At 33.8% G+C, this 19,113-nt stretch overlaps 1 protein-coding gene across 6 annotated transcripts in view; it reads left to right on the forward strand.

Annotated features, from left to right (window-relative positions):
• NAALAD2 (N-acetylated alpha-linked acidic dipeptidase 2) overlaps nt 1-17,556 on the forward strand; it is a 57,405-nt gene extending 39,849 nt beyond the window's left edge. For all 6 annotated transcript variants that reach the window (XM_031016357.2, XM_055356254.2, XM_055356255.2 and 3 more), the window contains 6 exons: nt 258-349; nt 2,404-2,494; nt 4,256-4,520; nt 8,020-8,101; nt 9,314-9,406; nt 16,512-17,556. In XM_031016357.2, coding sequence (XP_030872217.1) covers nt 258-349; nt 2,404-2,494; nt 4,256-4,520; nt 8,020-8,101; nt 9,314-9,406; nt 16,512-16,701 — 813 coding nt within the window. In that variant the 3' untranslated portion in view covers nt 16,702-17,556. The remainder of the gene's footprint in view (nt 1-257; nt 350-2,403; nt 2,495-4,255; nt 4,521-8,019; nt 8,102-9,313; nt 9,407-16,511) is intronic.
• Nucleotides 17,557-19,113: the final 1,557 nt, after the last annotated feature.

Consider the following 19,113-nt stretch of genomic DNA (forward strand, 5'->3'; position numbering starts at 1 on the left):
AAATAAGCAGGAAATCACATCTTAGGTACATGGCAAAATTACCAACACAGGTAGACATCATGAATAAAAAATAATTTGGGCTAGATTTATTTCTTGCCATTTGCAAAAATATAATTTTTCTATAAAACATGTATAAATATATATATGTACATATGTTATTAAAAGTAGAAGTTGATGACAAATAATATATAGTTTTATTTTGGCATAAATGTAGTTGCTTCTACCCCTAATTTCCAGTATTTGATTTCTCTTTCCAGATCCCCAGCCCTGATGATGGGTTTGAGAGTAAATCACTGTATGAAAGCTGGTTGGAAAAAGACCCTTCACCTGAAAATAAAAATTTGCCTAGGTAAGTTACTGATATACACCTTTTCTACTGTAGGATAAATTATGAATTCCCCTCTGCCTCTTGTTTCTCCAAGCATGAAATTCTCAAGTGTCTCATCAATAATTTGAGCCAAGAAAAGATAATGAAGAATTCCTGGCCGAGCACAGTAGCTCATGCTTATAATCCCAGCACTTTGGGAGGCCGAGGCGGGTGGATCACCTGAGGTCAGGCATTGGAGACCAGCCTGGCCAACATGGCGAAACCCTGTGTCTACTAAAAATACAAAATTAGCCGGTCATGGTAGCGGGCACTTGTAATCCCAGTCACTCAGGAGGCTGAGGCAGGAGAATTGCTTGAACCCGCGAGGCAGAGGTTGCAGTGAGCCGAGATCGTGCCATTGCATTCCAACCTGGGCAACAAGAGTGAAACTCCATCTCAAAAAAAAAAAAAAAAAAAAAGCATTCTTCTATCCAGTTTTGTTTTGCTGATTAGCCAGCATGTGAAGTCTTTCAGTCTATATTAGAGCACAAATAGATCTAGTTTTGCAAATTTTTAGCCAAAATAGTTTCGCTACATTATTAGCCATTAGTTGGCATTCTTGCTTAAAATTTCATTTAGATATGTATTAGGTGTATTAATATATAACTTCAGATGATAATGATGAAAAGACAAATGCTAGATTATTTGCTTGTAAATTTATTAAGGAACGTTATCAGTAACCACCAAATTGTGTCTTTACCTATGATTTAGAATTTATGTAAATATTATTTTATTTTTTATGTCATCTCATTCATGCTACAGCAGCTTTCTTAAATTTATTTTATATTTATTTGTTTTTATTTTCTTTTTTCTAAACATTATGTAATAAAAAGTATATATTTGTTTTCTACTGTAGTGCCATTTCTAATACAGACTGAGCATTCCTAACTCAAAAATCTGAAATCTGAAGTGCTCCAATATCCAAAACTTTTTGAGCACCAACATGATGTCACAAGTGGAAAATTCCACACCTTATAGCACTTAACACAAACTTTGTTTCATGCACAAAATCATTTAAAATATTACATAAAATTAAGTTCAGGCTATGTATATAAGATACATATGAAACATAAATGAATTTTACGTTTAGACTTGGGCCCCATCCCCAAGATATCTCATTGCATATATGTAAATATTCATAGTCGGAAAAAAATCTGAAGTCCAAAATATTTCTGGTCCCAAGCATTTCATATGGGATACTCAACGTGTACAAGCAAATAATAGTAACAGTTTATAGCTTTATTCCTCATTTCAAATCAGTCTTGTGAAAGTTTGAATGTGGGTCCATTATAAAACTTTCACATGCCAATTCAACAAAAATAGTAAAATACAAAAATGATTTCTAAAACATTGAAGAGGTCAGTCTCAAAAACATATCTACTAACCTAATAGTTTGGAAATAAACAGTTATTAATGAACATGCAATTTTATATTCTGCTTTCATGACTTACCATTATTTTACTAAAAATTTTCATGTCTTACATCTTATTTATGTATATGCATATATATGTGATAGATCAACAGAGGTTTCCTAATCATATGCAAAGAAATGAATTATAATTAGATTTATTTCTAAAATGAAATAAGGCACACTTATATTCTTCATGATTTTAAAAGTAGATTTTTTTTATGGCAGTTTTCTTACTAGATGATAGTTCTCTGAGGGCAGGGCCCACGTCTTCATTGTTTTCCCCTCTAAACAAAAATGTAAATGCTGAAAATATGATGGAGAGCATCATCACAAGATGCAGTCTTTGGTGGCACGGCCCAATTCTTGTTATAGGTTGGTGCAAAAGTATTTGCAGTTTTTGCCATTATTTTTAATTTTCAGCATTACTTTTAATTTTATAGCAATTTTCCTGCAGATTATGGGAAAATGTCTTGAGGGTGGTTGACCTTTTTTAAATTCTTATAAATGTAATATATAATTCCTTGCTATTCTTGGGGCAGGATTCCTTGTCCCATCTATTTAACTTTGTATCATTTACTTGTTTGTGTGTGTGTGTGTGTGTGTGTGGATTGCATTCTACATCTAGAATCAATAAGCTGGGATCTGGAAGTGACTTTGAAGCTTATTTTCAGAGACTTGGAATTGCTTCAGGCAGAGCCCGTTACACTAAGAATAAGGTAAGCCATTTTATCATTTTGAATATATAACATTTCATCTACAGTCCTTTGGTGAAGAATGTCACTGAGTTGTTTGGCATCAGACACCTGGTGGATGTGGCCTGGGAAGAGTTCCCAGGGATAGAGATAGACTGCATGTCCCTTTCCAGATGGACAAGGAAGCAATTTGAGTAATTTTGTGAAAATTTCATTGTTAGGGTTAATCAAATAAGTGGTGATTCATAGAGTAATGCCAGACACTTACCTGGTTAATCAGTACTAAGTAGTTCACATCCTTTTCCTGATTTGTCAGAAAACTCTCATTCTCTAGACTAGTCTTGCAGGCTCTGATGTACTTTTCATGAGGATAAATGCAGTTGGAGAACATATTTTGGTCAAGAGGAGCATTAGGGTAAGATTCATTATTGTCGGTAGCTCCTCTTCATATTGCCACTTCTGCCTGTCACCTGAGTAAAGGGTTCTTGGTTGGGAAATAAAGCAAGTTTCTCTTTTAACTTGATCCCCTTTTCTGTTCTGCACTGACTGGTTTGCACTACTGTCACACAGACATCCTGATGATATGCAGGTACTTGGATATAACCAATATATACCATGTTTGCTCATCAATGTTATAAATTATTTCATAAACCAAATTGAAGATTACAGTAGCAGACACAGATTTGTCATAGATTTTAATCAATCTTCAAATCATAATTACAGTACACCTAAATCTTGCTTGCCCATTATATGTATATCACTTGCAAATTTGACTGTTCAGAATACAACAAAGAACAAAGAAATAAAAGCAACTCCAGAGTAACCCAAAATAGATAAACTCAGAATGCTTACATTCATTACAATACATAAGTGATGTGTTTTAACTCTTTGTCAAGGCCTGTTCACTTTTATACTCTGTCTTCTGTAATTTGCTCAAAGTTATCTAGTTTCTAAGACCACTTTAGATTAGAAGCAGATAATTAGATAGAAGGAGAAGGACTGATAAGGAGATTGCTTTTTAGTGATACTAACAGCAGTAAGAACGATAGCCATACAAGGTGGCAAATAATAAAAACTAAAATTAGAATAGGCAGACCGAAGAACTAAAAAGAATATTTATACGGGATACTACTATGTAATAATTCATATTCATAATGGTACCTTAATTATGTAATAAAGCTTAAATGACATTTAGATATATACTGTTTGAGAAGGAAGGGAAGTTACTTAAATAAATCATCCTTAAGCTGTGTACTTAGCTGCCCAGAACCTTTTTTTTTTTACCAATCAATTGATAGATAACTTTGAACTATGTTGAGGTGCAATTTGAATATGTATTCCCTAATTTTAGTTATCGAAGATACAAGGAGAAAATGTTCAAGGTGTAGCATCTTGAATGAAGATTACATAAATTATAAAACAAATAATGAGAAAATTTTTAAAACCAGTGAATATTTGGCTATAGTGTTTTCGTTATTAGCGTTTTGCCTCATTGTGGTAAAACTCAGGGTGTTATATGGTTGTATTTTTTCTTTTTCTTGTTTTTTTTTTTTTTTTTGTATTTTTAGTAGAGACAGGGTTTCCTCCATGTTGCCCAGGCTGGTCTTGAACTCCTGAGCTCAGGCAATCCACCTGCCTTGGCTTCCCAAAGTGCTAGGATTACAGATGTGAGCCACCATGCCTGGCTGGTTGTATTTTTTCTATAGTTATTTTTATGCTTACATAAAAATATTATAACTTGAATATTTAATGTTTATTTATACTTGCCTCTCCATTTTTTTTCAGAAAACAGATAAGTACAGCAGCTACCCAGTGTACCACACAATTTATGAGACATTTGAATTGGTAGAGAAATTTTATGACCCCACATTTAAAAAACAACTTTCTGTGGCTCAATTACGAGGAGCACTGGTATATGAGCTTGTGGATTCTAAAATCATTCCTTTTAATATTCAAGACTATGCAGAAGCTTTGAAAAACTATGCAGCAAGTATCTATAATCTATCTAAGAAACATGACCAACAATTGACAGACCATGGAGTATCATTTGGTAAGAAATAGTTGGGCAGATATTTTACAATCTTTAAGTTAGAGCTTTAAGATATTATCTCCTATGATGATCAATGCATATTGTTTCATCCTAGAATACATATTTGCCTTACTTATTTTGACTTCTACACAAAAACTTTAAACAAACACCTATTAAAGAATCTGATTTAATCTGGCATGTATAGAATGAATCCATTATGGCTGAGTTATTACCACAAACATTGGGATGGTAAACATTTTTCCTGTATTATGGCCTTTAAAAACATTTTTACTGGCTGGGTGCGGTGGCTCACGCCTGTAATCCCAGCACTTTGGGAGGCTGAGGCGGGCAGATCACGAGGTCAGGAGATCGAGACCATTCTGGCTAACATGGTGAAACCGCGTCTCTACTGAAAATACAAAAAACTAGCTGGGCATGGTGGTGGGTGCCTGTAGTCTCAGCTACTCGGGAGGCTGAGGTGGGAGAATGGCGTGAACCTGGTAGGCAGAGCTTGCAGTGAGCTGAGATCGTGCCACTGCACTCCAGCCTGGGTGACAGAGCAAGGCTCCTTCTCAAAAAAAAAAAAAAAAAAAAAAAAAAAAAAATACTGTTATAGAAACAATATTAGAAAAATGTAACATTATTTGCAAAAGATTGAGAAAGCCACAAATACTATTACATACGTATTTTTAATTATTGTCAACAAAATGATTATTACTGCATATATCTTTTAGAGTTTGTCTATATGAAACATTTTTTCTGTGGTTATAAGTATTCTTTTATTAATGACTGTTTAGTGGTTGCTCTTCTGCACTGTGCATCTCCTATACAGCAAGGATGACTCATAATGCAGTGTATGTAGTAGCATTGAGGATTGAGTTTGGAAGTGGTTTGCCTGGTTCAGATATTAGCTTTACCAGTTCTTCATTATGTGACCTTGGGAAAGTTACTTAACTTCTCTATGTGTTAGCTTTCATACAATTAAAAGATGAAAAAGAACATATCATGTTTCAAAGATCATTGTGGAGATTCAGTTTGGTAATATATAGAAGCTGTGGTGGGTGGCACTTAGTGCTCATTAAATATTACCTATTATTACTGTTTTATTGCAAACATTGTCTTTTATTATTCTGGGGGCACCTATTTTTAGTATATACCCAAATTATCAAATATGCACTGAGTTTCTACTGTGTACCAAGTACTATGTTATTACCTGGGAGATATAAATGTGTACAAGGCATGGTCATAGTCCTAAGAAAGCTTAAAGTCTCATGTGGGGAATAAAGCAATATACAGATAATAGATTACTATGGGGCTATGTAGAGAGTACTATAAAAACACAGAAAATGGGTATGGAATAGTAACGACTTCTGAATATTATTATATAAAGGATTAGTAATCTTTATATAATATTATATACAGGATTAGTAATAGCAAATACTATGGTCTAGAAAAAAATGAAGCAAATAAAATGTGTTTATATCAATACAATTGGAGTATCTCTGCAGTGATGGGGGAAATAAGGAGAGATAAAACCAGAGAAATAAGCAGAGCCTACAGCAAAATGGACATTGGTAGTTCTGTGGCTATTCAGCATCCAGTTGTCTTCCTAAATTCCCTGATTTCCTTTTGGTGAATGATCTCTTATCAGTTTTTATAAGTCAGGGTCCAATTAAGAGACAGAAACCACACAGTTACAGTGGAAGGGCTCTCTTTAGACAAGGTTAATTCTTCTACCTACTTACCTTCTTAGAGGCCTGGTTTGATCTGTTAATGCCTTTCCCTGTCATATTTTCAAAAATCACCATTACTATTGGTGACTATCCATTAGATTAATTATTCTTATAGCTTTTCTATTTCAAAAACAACATTTCTTCTGCCTGATGTGTCCCACTTTCTTCACAATCAAAATTCTTCATTTAGTGCCAGGCAGAAACAGTTCCTGAGAAAATGTGTTAGTGTAGGAATAAAGGTATAATTGATGAATGAATGAATGAATGAATGAATACATAATCTACACTCCCTGTCTATAGTTTTTTACCTCTCACTAGCCAATCCACTGTGCTGTCTTATGTCCTTTCTACTCTAGTAAAACTGCTCTTGCGAAAGTCGTCATTGACATGTGTCACTAAATCCCAGGACATGTTTCAGTTATCTATCTTGACTTCTGTCCTGCATTTGAAATTTAAAATTCTGTTTTCAGCATTCTTTTCTCATAGTTTCTATTCTATCTATTATTATATTATTTGGTTTGAACTTGGCTTAAAACAACAATTAAAACTTAAGGAAAATCTAGGACTAAAAGACTAGGACTAAAATTTAGGACTAAAATCTGGGACTAAGAAGGTTTTTAAAAATACTGAATATACTTATACTGAATGTACCACTTACTAGCTAAAGCATTTAGAGCTCAGGATTTCTATTAGGTCAGACCTAATAGAAATAGAAATTCTTTCCATTAGGTGTGACCTAATAGAAATCCTGAGCTGTAAGTGCTTTATCTATAAAATGAATATTGTATTTCCTGATTTGCTTGCACCACAGGACTGATGCAAGCAACAAATCAATAATGTACGTTTAAAGTCCTGTGTAGAAAATATGGAAAATAATAAATACATTGTTGTAATAAAAATATAATATACAGTCACCCCTCTATATTGGTGAGTTTTGCATCCATGTATTCAACCAACTGCAAGCCAAAAATATTCAGAAAAAAAAACCATTAAGTTTCAAAAAAGCAAAACTTGAATTTGAATTTGTTGTGCTCTGAGCACTACATTGAATCCACATGAAGTTGTATATAGGCATTGTATTAGGCATTGTAAGTAATCTAGAGATGACTTAAAGTATAGGGGAGGATGTGTGTAGGTAACAGGCAAATACTATGCCATTTTATATAAGGGAGTTGCTTCCATGGAATATGGTTATCTGCAGGGGATCCTGGTACCCAGGCCTCACTGATACTGAGGTATGACTGTACTGAGAACCTAATCACTTTCCTCAGAAGCATTGTGAATTAAAGAAGAGTTTGACCAGATCAAATCTGATCCTCTTTCTCAGTATCTGGTTATATCAGTTTGTCACAGGTTGCCTGTTGAACAAGATCTTAAATGCACTATTTGAAAACAAGAATTGGTACTTTTTTTGCCCTGTAATAATTACAGAATCATATCCTATGCATAGCTGTATCCAGTGTCTAGCATACAGTTGTTGTCCCAATGAATGAATTAATTAATAAAAAAAAGAATTCTGGGTTTCTGGTAAACTACGGGTTAAGGAATTATTTGTGTCCTAGATTTTTGAAAGTCATTTCCTTTAAGAAACAATGTTACCATTTTTTGTTTTTATACAATATTACTTTGTTATATTTTCTACTAATTTTCATGGATCTGCAAGAAGACTCAGTAGAAAAATGGCTTCGACATCTATGTGGTCATATCAATCTGGAATGGGGAGGGTGGGAAAGTGAACCTCTGAAATATGAGCTAATTTCTCTTCTTCTTTTCTGTTTTTAAAAAAGACTCCTTATTTTCTGCTGTGAAAAACTTCTCAGAGGCTGCTTCAGATTTTCATAAACGACTTATACAAGTTGATCTTAACAAGTAAGTTTCAAATCCCTACTTTAAAAAAAAAAAAAAAGCAATGTGGTTACTAGAATGAACTGTTTCACTCATATTAGCATTAACCTCTAAATCACTACTATTCAAATTATAGTCTGCAAATCAGCAATAGCAGTAGTACCTGAGAACTTGTTAGAAAGGCAAAATATCAGACCCCAACCAAGACATGCTGAATTAGAATTTTGCATTTTAACTACCACCCCCACCCTGCCCTTCAATGATTTATACTAACAATAAAGTTTGGGGAGCACTGCTCTGAATGGTAGACTAAAAACTCATCCCAAAGAGACAAGGGCCAAAGGTACCTGTCATTAGGAGTTTGCATGATGAAAATTCTGACTACAGCTGTAAATTCATAGCTTTATGAGTTTAAGTGCGTTTGTAATATATTTTACTAGTTCTTTGTTCAGTACTCCTGTGTACCAGTTTAGAAATTCTTTTTTCATGGATAATTCTTTTTTGCATTTTATTTAATTTCTTGCCACTTTCACATTGAAAATAGTTTCAAAGTATATTCAAAGTAAATACCATGTAACAAGCATAAATTTATCCACAGATGTGTCCATGTCACATTTATTTTTTCAGACGTAATCAGAATAAACTTTGCTACTTCCCATATTGGAAGAAAGCTATTATCAGTAGTTTTAAGGGACCTCATTCTCCTTTGGATTGTAGGGGAGCCCAGGGAACTTACTCAACTCCCCAAAGGAATAGTCTGAGTGTGACAAGGGATTCCCTATCCATTATGTGCAGCTATCTCTTACCCTCCTTACAGACTTCTGAAACCTTCATTCACTGTTTGTTATCCAGCCTGTTATCTGCTCCTTTTTTCAGCAGTAGAACTGAATGACTTATCAGGAATAACTTGATAGCTCACTTTGTCTGTCTTTCCAGGAGGCCTGGCTGTCCTCCTAGAAAGAAGTATAGAATGTCTTTGAGTCCTTTTTGATTGGTGTGTGATGTAAAAAAATATAACAAACGATTTTCCATTAGGTCTCTCTGCTGACTGTAAATATTAGAAAGATGACTCTGCTGTTTGTAGCTCACCATGTAAAGCATTACTGTTAATATTCATTTTGTTAAAAACTGATCAATTTTAGAAATATATTTTCCCAAGCCTTGTTTTTATTTAGTGTTATTTTGAAGCATGATTCTGCGGTTTGGGTTATAATTATGTATATGTTCTTCTCGAAGTCCTATTGCAGTGAGAATGATGAATGACCAACTGATGCTCCTGGAAAGAGCATTCATCGATCCTCTTGGTTTACCAGGAAAGCTGTTCTATAGGTAAGGAAACAACAGGCACCAAATACATCACTGTGACCAAAACCAGCATACCTAAAGTTGGCTTTAAACTAATGCCATTAGATGGGTGAAAGGCAAATATGTACACTCTAGGGAATTTGAGTAAGATTGTACATTTAATAATAGTATAATACATATTAGAAAAATAAATTTCATATTGTTTATTGCTTTGCTGTGAGGGAAAATGGTAAAGGCTAGTTAAAAAAGAACTCTAACAAAATCTTCAAACTGTAGAATCTTAAAGGGAATTTTAGAGCTCATCTAGTTCAACCTTCTACATAATCCTTTTTATAGAATCTCAGATAAATAGTTATCCAGTCTCAGAATCTTTTAGTGATGAGAAGCTTACTACTTCATGAGGAAGCTCATTTCACTTTATGAAAGGTCTAATTATTAGAAAGTTTTCTTCATAAAGATTTAACATCTATTTTCCTGTAATATTTTTCTCTTTGAGTTTGTTCTATTTAAAGTCAAATAAAATAAGTTTAGCTCTATTTCCATATAGTATTTTAGGTTTTTGAGATGGTTCTCAACGATGGTTAGATTTCATTTTTCGGCGTTATGATGGTGCAAAGGCAATACACATTAGGTAGAAACCATACTTCAAGTACCCATGCAACCACTCTGGTTTTCATATTCAGTGTAGTACTCAATAAATTACATGAGATATTCAACACTTCATTATAGAATAGGCTTTGCATTAGATAATTTTACCCAACTGTAGGCTAATGTAAGTGTTCTGAGCACATTTAAGGTAGGCTAGGCCAAGCTATGATTGTTGGTAGGTTAGGTATATTAAATGCATTTTTGACTTGTGATATTTTCAGTTTATGATGGTTTTATCAGAAAACAACTCATCGTTAAGTCACGAAGCCTCTGTATCCTATTTTCCTATCTGTATCTCTACATCATGTTCTCTTTCAGTATCTTGGCTGCATCCCTTTGGATGTTCTCTATTTTCTCAAGGTCCTTCTAAAACAGTGGTTCTCTGGTGGAAATTAGAAAGGTCCTAGCATTCAAAGCCAGAAAATCTATATTCTAGTTCACTTGCAGATGTGTGATTTAGAGCAAGTAACTTCTAGGGTTTTCCCATCCGAATTAAGATGATGATAATTGCTACTTTAAAGGCTATTTATCATCAAATAATATGCAAAAAAGGTTTATATGTTACCTTTCTTATAAATGTTAATGATTAATATTAACATTTAGATAATTACAAGCATAGGCTTTTAGAACCCAGCTCTGCCACATACTTCATGTGGCCTGGAAAAATTATTTTTCTAAGCTTCAGATCCCTCAGCTACTAAGTGGAGATTATAATTGCTTTTACCCAATAGGCCTGTAGATTTAAGGCCTGTAGAAGATTTAGCTCAAGAGGGATGCACTCAATAAATGGCAGCTATTTTTATAAATAATAAATAAGAACACAAATGTTTGTTTCTTCATTGATACAAATGAAATAGCAATGATCAATTATTTATATGATCAAACAAAAGCCGAAAGCAATATCTACAGTGTTTGTTAGTCCTCTCAGGTGTTGTTATTAGTCTATCTTTATATATTTCCTATTTATTTATAAGAAATCTATATTTTGTCATTATTTTAAAAACTCAGGCTCTGTAGAAGCATATAAAATAAAAAGGAACAGTGCTTCTTCAGCATTCCCCCCTTACCCCCTACACCCAGTTCTTTACTCTCTTCAGAGAAACTCAATGTTGAGTTTGGTGTAAGTTTTAATGCACTTATATACATGTTTATATATGTATATAGTCAGCCCTCTGTATCTGTGAGTTCCACATCTGTTGATTCATCAACTGCAGATAGAATATATTTGAAAAAAAAATGAATGGTTGCGTCTGTACTGATTTACAGACCTTTTTTGGGTCATTATTCCCTAAATACAGTAAACAACTATTTGCATAGCATTTACATTGTATTAGGTGCTGTAAGCCATCTAGAGCTGATTTAAAGTATCTGGGAGGACTTGTATATGTCATATGCAAATAGTAAGCCATTTTATATAAGGGAGTTGAGCATCCTTAAATTCTGGTATCCAAAGGGGATCCTGGAACCAATCCCCCATGGATACTGAGGAATTACTGTATATACTTACATATACATTTATATATACATATAATATTACATTTATATACAATATATATGCAAATATTTCCATAAAAATGTACACACACATTATATAAACACATTTTTATTTACATAAACATCTATATTTACCTATTATAAATTTACATATGTAATCATTTATATTTACATGTATAAATATGTAAGCCCATTTATATTTACATAAATAATGTATGGGACCATACGTTACAATTTTATTTTTTTCCTTAAGAATGTATCTTAGGCTGGGTAAGGTGGCTCACACTTGTAATCCCAGCACTTTGGGAGGCTGAGACAGGAGGATCGCTTGAGGCCAGGAGCTCAAGACCAGCCTGGGTAACACAGCGAGACCCTGTTTCTACAAAAAATTTTTAAAAGTAGCTGGTGTAGTGGTGCCTGCAATCCTAGCTACTTGGGAGGGTAAGGCAGGGGGATTGCTTGAACACAGGAGCTTGATGTTACAGTGGAGCTATGATCATGCCATTGCACTCCAGCTTCGACAATCTCTAAGATTTTTTTTCATTTTTTTAGATAAAAGATTTGACTCTTGTGAAAATATCTACCTCTTACTGAGTTTCAGATTAGGTTTTTTCCACAATTATTTACTGTTATGAAAAGTATTGGCATTGTATGGATGTCCTTGAGTCCTATTTGAACATGTTAATATCTCTATAATCAGGACCTGGGATTTCAGGGTGAAAGGGTAAACACATTTTTAAATTTGATTAGGTTACTACCAAACTGTCCTCCAAAGACTACCATATTTTTAAAAATACACTTTGAACTATTAGCTGAATGTTAAGATTATATTCTAATGCTAATTCATATTATTATGTTTTAGTCTACTGCAGTAGTATGGAAATAAGTTCTTCCTTCATGATCATAAGGATTACTTTATGGATTGATATGACATTGCATATGCACACTTTTCCCAATAACTGCTAAGATAAATGTAGCTATAATAGCAATTCCAGCTACTCAGAATTTCTCATTTGTCTTAAAGAATTTATTTCAAAATTATTTTTTCCTCATCCAGCAATGTATATCAGGTTAAAAATGATCTTGTAAATCTTATAAAACCTCTAAGAGTAAAAATTTTCAGTACGTATAATGGATCAATGACATTTTTAAGATCTGCTATTTAATGAACCTCAAGAATGGAGAGATTACCAAATCTGTAGTGTAATAAAATTGTTCTACCATGTAGAATTGATAGACTAAGAAAATTAGACTAATCTGATGTATGTATGGCCATTATATATATATGTACATTACATATGTATGTATTGTTAAAACAAAAACGTTAGCCAAATTATATTTAACAGACTTTAATTGAGCAAAGAATGATAGACTCAGAGAGACTCCAGTGCAGCCACGTGATGGATGAAGAGTTACAGACAGAAAAAGGAAAGTGACATACAGAAAACGGAAATGAGTAACAGAAACAGCCAGATTGGTTACAGCACAGAATTTACCTTATTTGAACAGTTTGAACTGACCCCCTTTAATTGGCCAAAACTTGATGATTGGCACAAGAGTAGACTCAGTCTGTTGACAACTCCATTTAGGTTATAGTTCACTATTTACAGAGAAACCTTTAGGCTGAACTTAAAATATTTAAGGAGGCAGCTTTAAGTTAAACTTGATTTAACAGTTGAGATTCAGTAGTGAATAAATCAGAAAACATTGTACATATTTTAAAATAAAATGTTAATGTGGAACATATAAAACATTCTTCTTAAAATTCAGAAGTATAACTAAATGTTTATTGTGAATAAAAAACATGTGTCTTAGTCCATTCCTGCTGCTATATCAAAATACCTGAGACTGGGTAATTTATAAAAAACAGAAATTTATTCCTCACAGTTCTAGGGGCTGGGAAGTACAAGATCAGTGTCAACCAATTCAGTGTTTTATGAGCACCTGTCCCATATATGGTATTTTTCTCAGGGCATCCTCAGTTGGCAGAACAGATAGAAGGGCTAGCTAGCTTTCTTCATTCTCTTTTATAAGGGCTCTAATCCCTTAATACTGTCACACTAGAAATTAAGTTTCAACATACGAATTTGGGGAATGAACACATTCAGACCATAGCAGCATGCTTGATAAATTTTGCAAACTTAATTATTTTTGAGTTGTGGGTAATATATTGTAACTATCACAACAAAGGCAAATAAGTAATAAATCCTTATCTACCACTGAGCTCATTTTCTATATTCTATTACTCCTCATTTTTTCCCTAATGAAAGTTCCACAAAAATTAATTGCTCTGTGTGGTAAGCATAATAATGGCCTCCCAAAGATCTCTATTTTCTAACCCCAGAACCTTTGAATATGTTAGGTTACATGACAAAGAGGAATTAAGGTGGCAGATGGATTAGTCACACTAATCAGCTGAGTTAAAATAGGGACAGTATTCTGAATTATACTGGTGTTCCCAATGATGCAGTCACAAGGGTCCTTAAAAGTCTTCCTGTAAGAGGCAGGCAGGAGAGAAAGTTAGGGTGATGCCATTGCGAAAAGACTCATTCTAAAATGCAGTTGCGGATTTTGATGGTGGAGGAATGTGGTAGGCCTCTAGAAGCTAGAAAAGCAAGGAAAAGGATTCTCCTCTAGTGCCTCCAGGAAGGACTAGTGACCCTGATCATACCTTGATTTTAGCTTGGTGAGACTTATGTCAGACCAACTGTAAGATAATAAATTTTTTTAAGCCACTAAGTTTGTGGTAATTTGCACAGCAGCAATATAAGATGAACATACTCTGTAATGGAATCTAAAAAGGATTAAATAAAGCTTCCTTTTTTGCAAACATCAAGTGAAATACTGTAAAAGTCTTTAAAAGCTGCAAAGCATTTAATTATGAAATTCTAGAAACATCTGTGGCCGGGCATGGTGGCTCACGCCTGTAATCCCAGCAGTTTGGGAGGTTGAGGTGGGTGGATTACCTGAGGTCAGGAGTTCAAGACCAGCCTGACCAACATGGTGAAACCCCATCTCTACTAAAAATACAAAAATTAGCCAGGCATAGTGGTAGGCACCTGTAATTCCAGCTACTCGGGAGGCTGAGGCAGGAGAACTGCTTGAGCCCAGGAGGTGGAGGTTGCAGTGAGCTTAGATCATGCCACTGCACTCCAGCCTGGGCCGACAGAACAAGACTCTATCTCAAAAAAAAAAAAAAAATTTTGCATTATCACAACTCATCAGTGAATACTTACTATGTACTGAGGGGAAGGTTGAGGAAAAAAGACTATGAAGTGTTGACCATATTCTCTAGTCTGCTACAGTAGTTCTTGATGCCTCTTAAAAATTCAGAAATGTCCATTGTGGAGGGTAATTAAATCATCATATACTTGAAACCTTGAGAACTAGACCAGAGTTTGAATTCTTATGGGACTAGAATAGCTATTTGAGTCCACCATTTCATAAAAGGGTATTTGAGTTGCTTAAGCATTACCAATTGTCTGATCATTTCTTTTAGCTTGCTGCCTGCTTCTTATCTGAGAAAATTATGGAAAGGATTTAGTTTCAGAATAGCTAATATTTACTGAACACCTATTAAATGTCAAGTTATGCTTTTCATCCAACATTTGATTCTCACAACAATTCTTTTAGGATAGTACTTTTATCACCATCATTTTTAAGATAACAGGCACAGGGAGGTTAAATAACCAGTGCAAGGCCACAAGGCTGATAATTGATAGTATTCTGTTGATAGTAAATATGCTAGTATTCTGATTTTTAAAAAACAGGCAGTCTCAGTCTACAACCTGCTCAGTCACTACTCTAAGTAGAGTCTACATTATTTCAATTATTTTACAAATCTGGGACAAATTTAGACAACTTAGGCAATGTGCCAAAGGTCACTGAGATATTAAATGCCATATCAATGATTCAAAGGTTATTTGCTTCCTATATCAATTTTTTTTTTTGCTATATTCTTCCTTTACAATTCTCCAGAAGAGGGTAAGTATACTAAGGAATATCTATGACTTGCATCTCTAATTTCTTGACTCATATACAGGTCAGGATACCAATGCTTATAAACAACTTAGCACATAAACTGATTTTAATTAAAAAAAAAAAAGTTCCATCTGAGGCCATATTAAGATTTAAAAGCCAAGATAATAAATCCTGATGTACTTTGGTAAATCTGAATGATGAGTGTTATAGATTTGTCATTAATCATTAATCATTAATACTGACTTATATGGAGCTCTATATTGCTTCATACAGATTTACTCTAGAATAAGCTTTGGGGTTTGACTGTTGGACCTAATTCCTGATGTATTAATAAAATACATCCCTTTCTGGAAAGCAAAATTCTACATAATTATTGCGGAAAGAAGTAGCTTGATCCCTTGAGCTACTTATGTTGAAGTAGAAAAGCAACTATAAAACTTTCTTTTTAGATCAAAAGTTGAGTGTCTTTGCGGGCAACCCACATATAACTGTCTTACCTTTGTGGAATGGACTTCATTATCCTTGCCGTTTGTGACACTTTGAAATACAGGCTTCTTTAATTACTTGTTTTTTAATGTCTAAAAAGTATTGGGAACAACTGTCATTCTTGTTTAATCTATTTTTAAAAGGCAACACAAAAATAAATTATCTTTCTCAATCTCCTCTTACTAAAAACATCCATAAACTTACATGTTATCACCATATTTGTGGATGCTTACGGGACGCTGAGCAATTATTCTGCACAAGTTACAAGAACCTGCTTTCTTCCATCTGTTTTGGGTTCGCAACATGGTATATGATTCCTGAGATATGTCTTAGCGAATGCATATTGTTAGCTTCTTTCCTGGCTTGAAATTATGATTTGCATAAGTATCTCAGATCAATTGTCTTCTTATTATAGGAACAAAAGTGAATATCACAAGGAAACATCATGTGGTCTAAACAAAAAGCATGCAAAATGCATGTATACACTTTAGTTCAATTTGCCTTGTTTTCTTCCTTTTAGGCACATCATATTTGCTCCAAGTAGCCACAACAAATATGCTGGAGAATCATTTCCTGGAATCTATGATGCTATCTTTGATATTGAAAATAAAGCCAACTCTCGTTTGGCCTGGAAAGAAGTAAAGAAACATATTTCTATTGCAGCTTTTACAATTCAAGCAGCAGCAGGAACTCTGAAAGAAGTATTATAGAAGGTCTCAAGTGGCTAGCCATTAAAGGTGTTGCTAAAAGTCTGAGGATAAAATTCACCTTTCTGATAACTTATGAAGCCAGGGTGTTCTAAACTCTTTTCATGTCATGTTTTGATTATAGGCTTTGGTCTTTTCATCTGCAAAGCCTTTTTTTTTGCTCTTTAAAAGTTAATAATTATATTAGCAAAGTGTTAATCTAATGAAGTAAAAAACTCCTGTGTGGCAGAAAGTAAAAGAAAATTCCCTAAATTATAGCAAGGAACATGAATTCTCAGATATTGTGAGTGTGGGAATGTAAAATGGTAAAATCACTTTTGAAAACAGTTTGGCAGTTTCCTATAAACATACACTTTTACTTTAGGACTCCAGAATTCCACTTCTAGTTATTTATTCAAGAGAAGGAAAAACAATGATCACAGCAATACTTGTATGCATGTTCATTGCAACTTAAAAGCGTAAAAACCCCAAATGTCCATCCACAGACGAATGGATAAACTGTGGTATATCCACAATAGACTACTTACTACTCAGCAATAAAAAATGAAGTAACTTTCAATAAATGCAATATTATTGGCAGACATTGTTGAAGGAAAAAAGCCAGACAAACAACTACATAGAATATGCTTCTATTTAGATGAAGTGGCAAACTAATCTGTAGTGTTAAAAATTAGATTAGTGATTGCCTGGGCCAAGTGGCAGGTTGGGGAGGATGGCTGCAAAGAAGTATGAGGAAACTTTCTCCAATAGATGAGAATTTTCCGTATCTTGATCTGAGTGGTAAATTGTAAACTTAAAATATACATATAATTTATTGTATGAAAATTAAGCCTCAATAAATGTGATTATAAAAAACAAGTCTGGCAAGGAAACCAGAATCATATACCTTCTCTTGTGAAATCACCATGAAGTGTGAATGGTCAGGAAAAAGCCAGTAATATTCATACATTTAATAATTTCAGCTCTACTGAATAAACATATTAAGTCTGATGGGTGATGAAAATAGCTACTACAATCTTCATATTCTAACTCCTATAAAGACTGTATATCAGAATCTGCAAACTTTTATGCAGATCCCAGTGACTCAATTACATGTTCAGCTATGATTAAAGCTTCAGTAAACTTGGTCATCTACTTAACCAAAACGAGTTAAGAATTAAAAATTAGAAGAGCCTTCATAGGCAAGTACAATAACTAAAATAAGAAATGACAGCTCAAAGCTTAACTACAAGGAAAAACTACCCATTACCCTTGCTCCCAGGCCAACAATACAGTTTAACTTAAAACAGTGGGGGCATTTAGTTTAGGGGCATTTTCTATACATCTCAGTATTACTAGAGGGTATTTCACTGATCCCCCACAATAAAATAAGTTGCAAGTATAGCAATGACTCTTGTCATCAAGGTAACTTTTAAATATGTTCCATTCCTTCTGCTTAAAGAGGCAATAAGGTGTGCTATTTATGAAGTATAAATATACACAATTAAGACTTTTGTAAAAGGGAGTTAACTTCACTACCACGCTACACTATCAAAGTATAACACTTTAACTTTTGCCTTGAAGCATTGTGTTGTAGAAAATATACTGCATTAAGACCCATGAATCATACTATCTACTACCCAACTGAGTAGATCACTACGTATCTCTGGGCATCAGTTCCCTCCAACTCTATCATTTCTAAAGGAGACAAAGCACAAAGGTTTAGAAATCTCTTGGGTGTTCTTCCTACTGGTAGTTTTCCTGAAGACAAATGCGAGCTGCCAGAACAGCGTACGTGGTCTGAAATATGAGTTTGGAGTAAAATAGTAATTATTGCAATTTAATTTTTCCTTTAATTTTTTTTTATCATTTTTAATCAATATCTGATAGCAACAGAACAAGTGATTGTGTGGCATGCACTATAATCAATTCAGGATATTGAATATAGAATATGTGTTATCACATGTTAAATAGGGCATATGTTTGAACTTTTTAAAAAAACTTTTCCCCTAAGCATTTGAGATCAGCTGAATTAAGCTGCTAATCATTATTCCCCTTTGATCTCATTTCTTGGTCCAAGTCCTGAGAGAGATACTATTCCTCTTAAGGATACTTAGGAAATAATGATATGGAAATATTTTGCTTGTCACAGTATATTGCCTGTTTTAAGACCTACTTTTAAAATCAAATCATAAATTTTTATTGTAATGCCATACTTTTAATCATTTAAACTAAATATGTTTAATCAGAAGATGTCTAATATAAAAACTAGTAAGAAAAAAGCATGTGAAATGTATATACTTTAACCAAGAAATTCTAAAAATTGGTTTCTATAGAGAAAACTGGACAGAATGACAATGTATGTGACACAAAGGTGTTTACCATAGCATTTTTTATCATAGTAAAAAATAGTAAAAAAAAAAAAAATCACAAGCT

The sequence above is a fragment of the Gorilla gorilla genome, chromosome 9 (assembly GCF_029281585.2).
Source record: "Gorilla gorilla gorilla isolate KB3781 chromosome 9, NHGRI_mGorGor1-v2.1_pri, whole genome shotgun sequence".
NCBI classification, from domain to species: domain Eukaryota; kingdom Metazoa; phylum Chordata; class Mammalia; order Primates; family Hominidae; genus Gorilla; species Gorilla gorilla.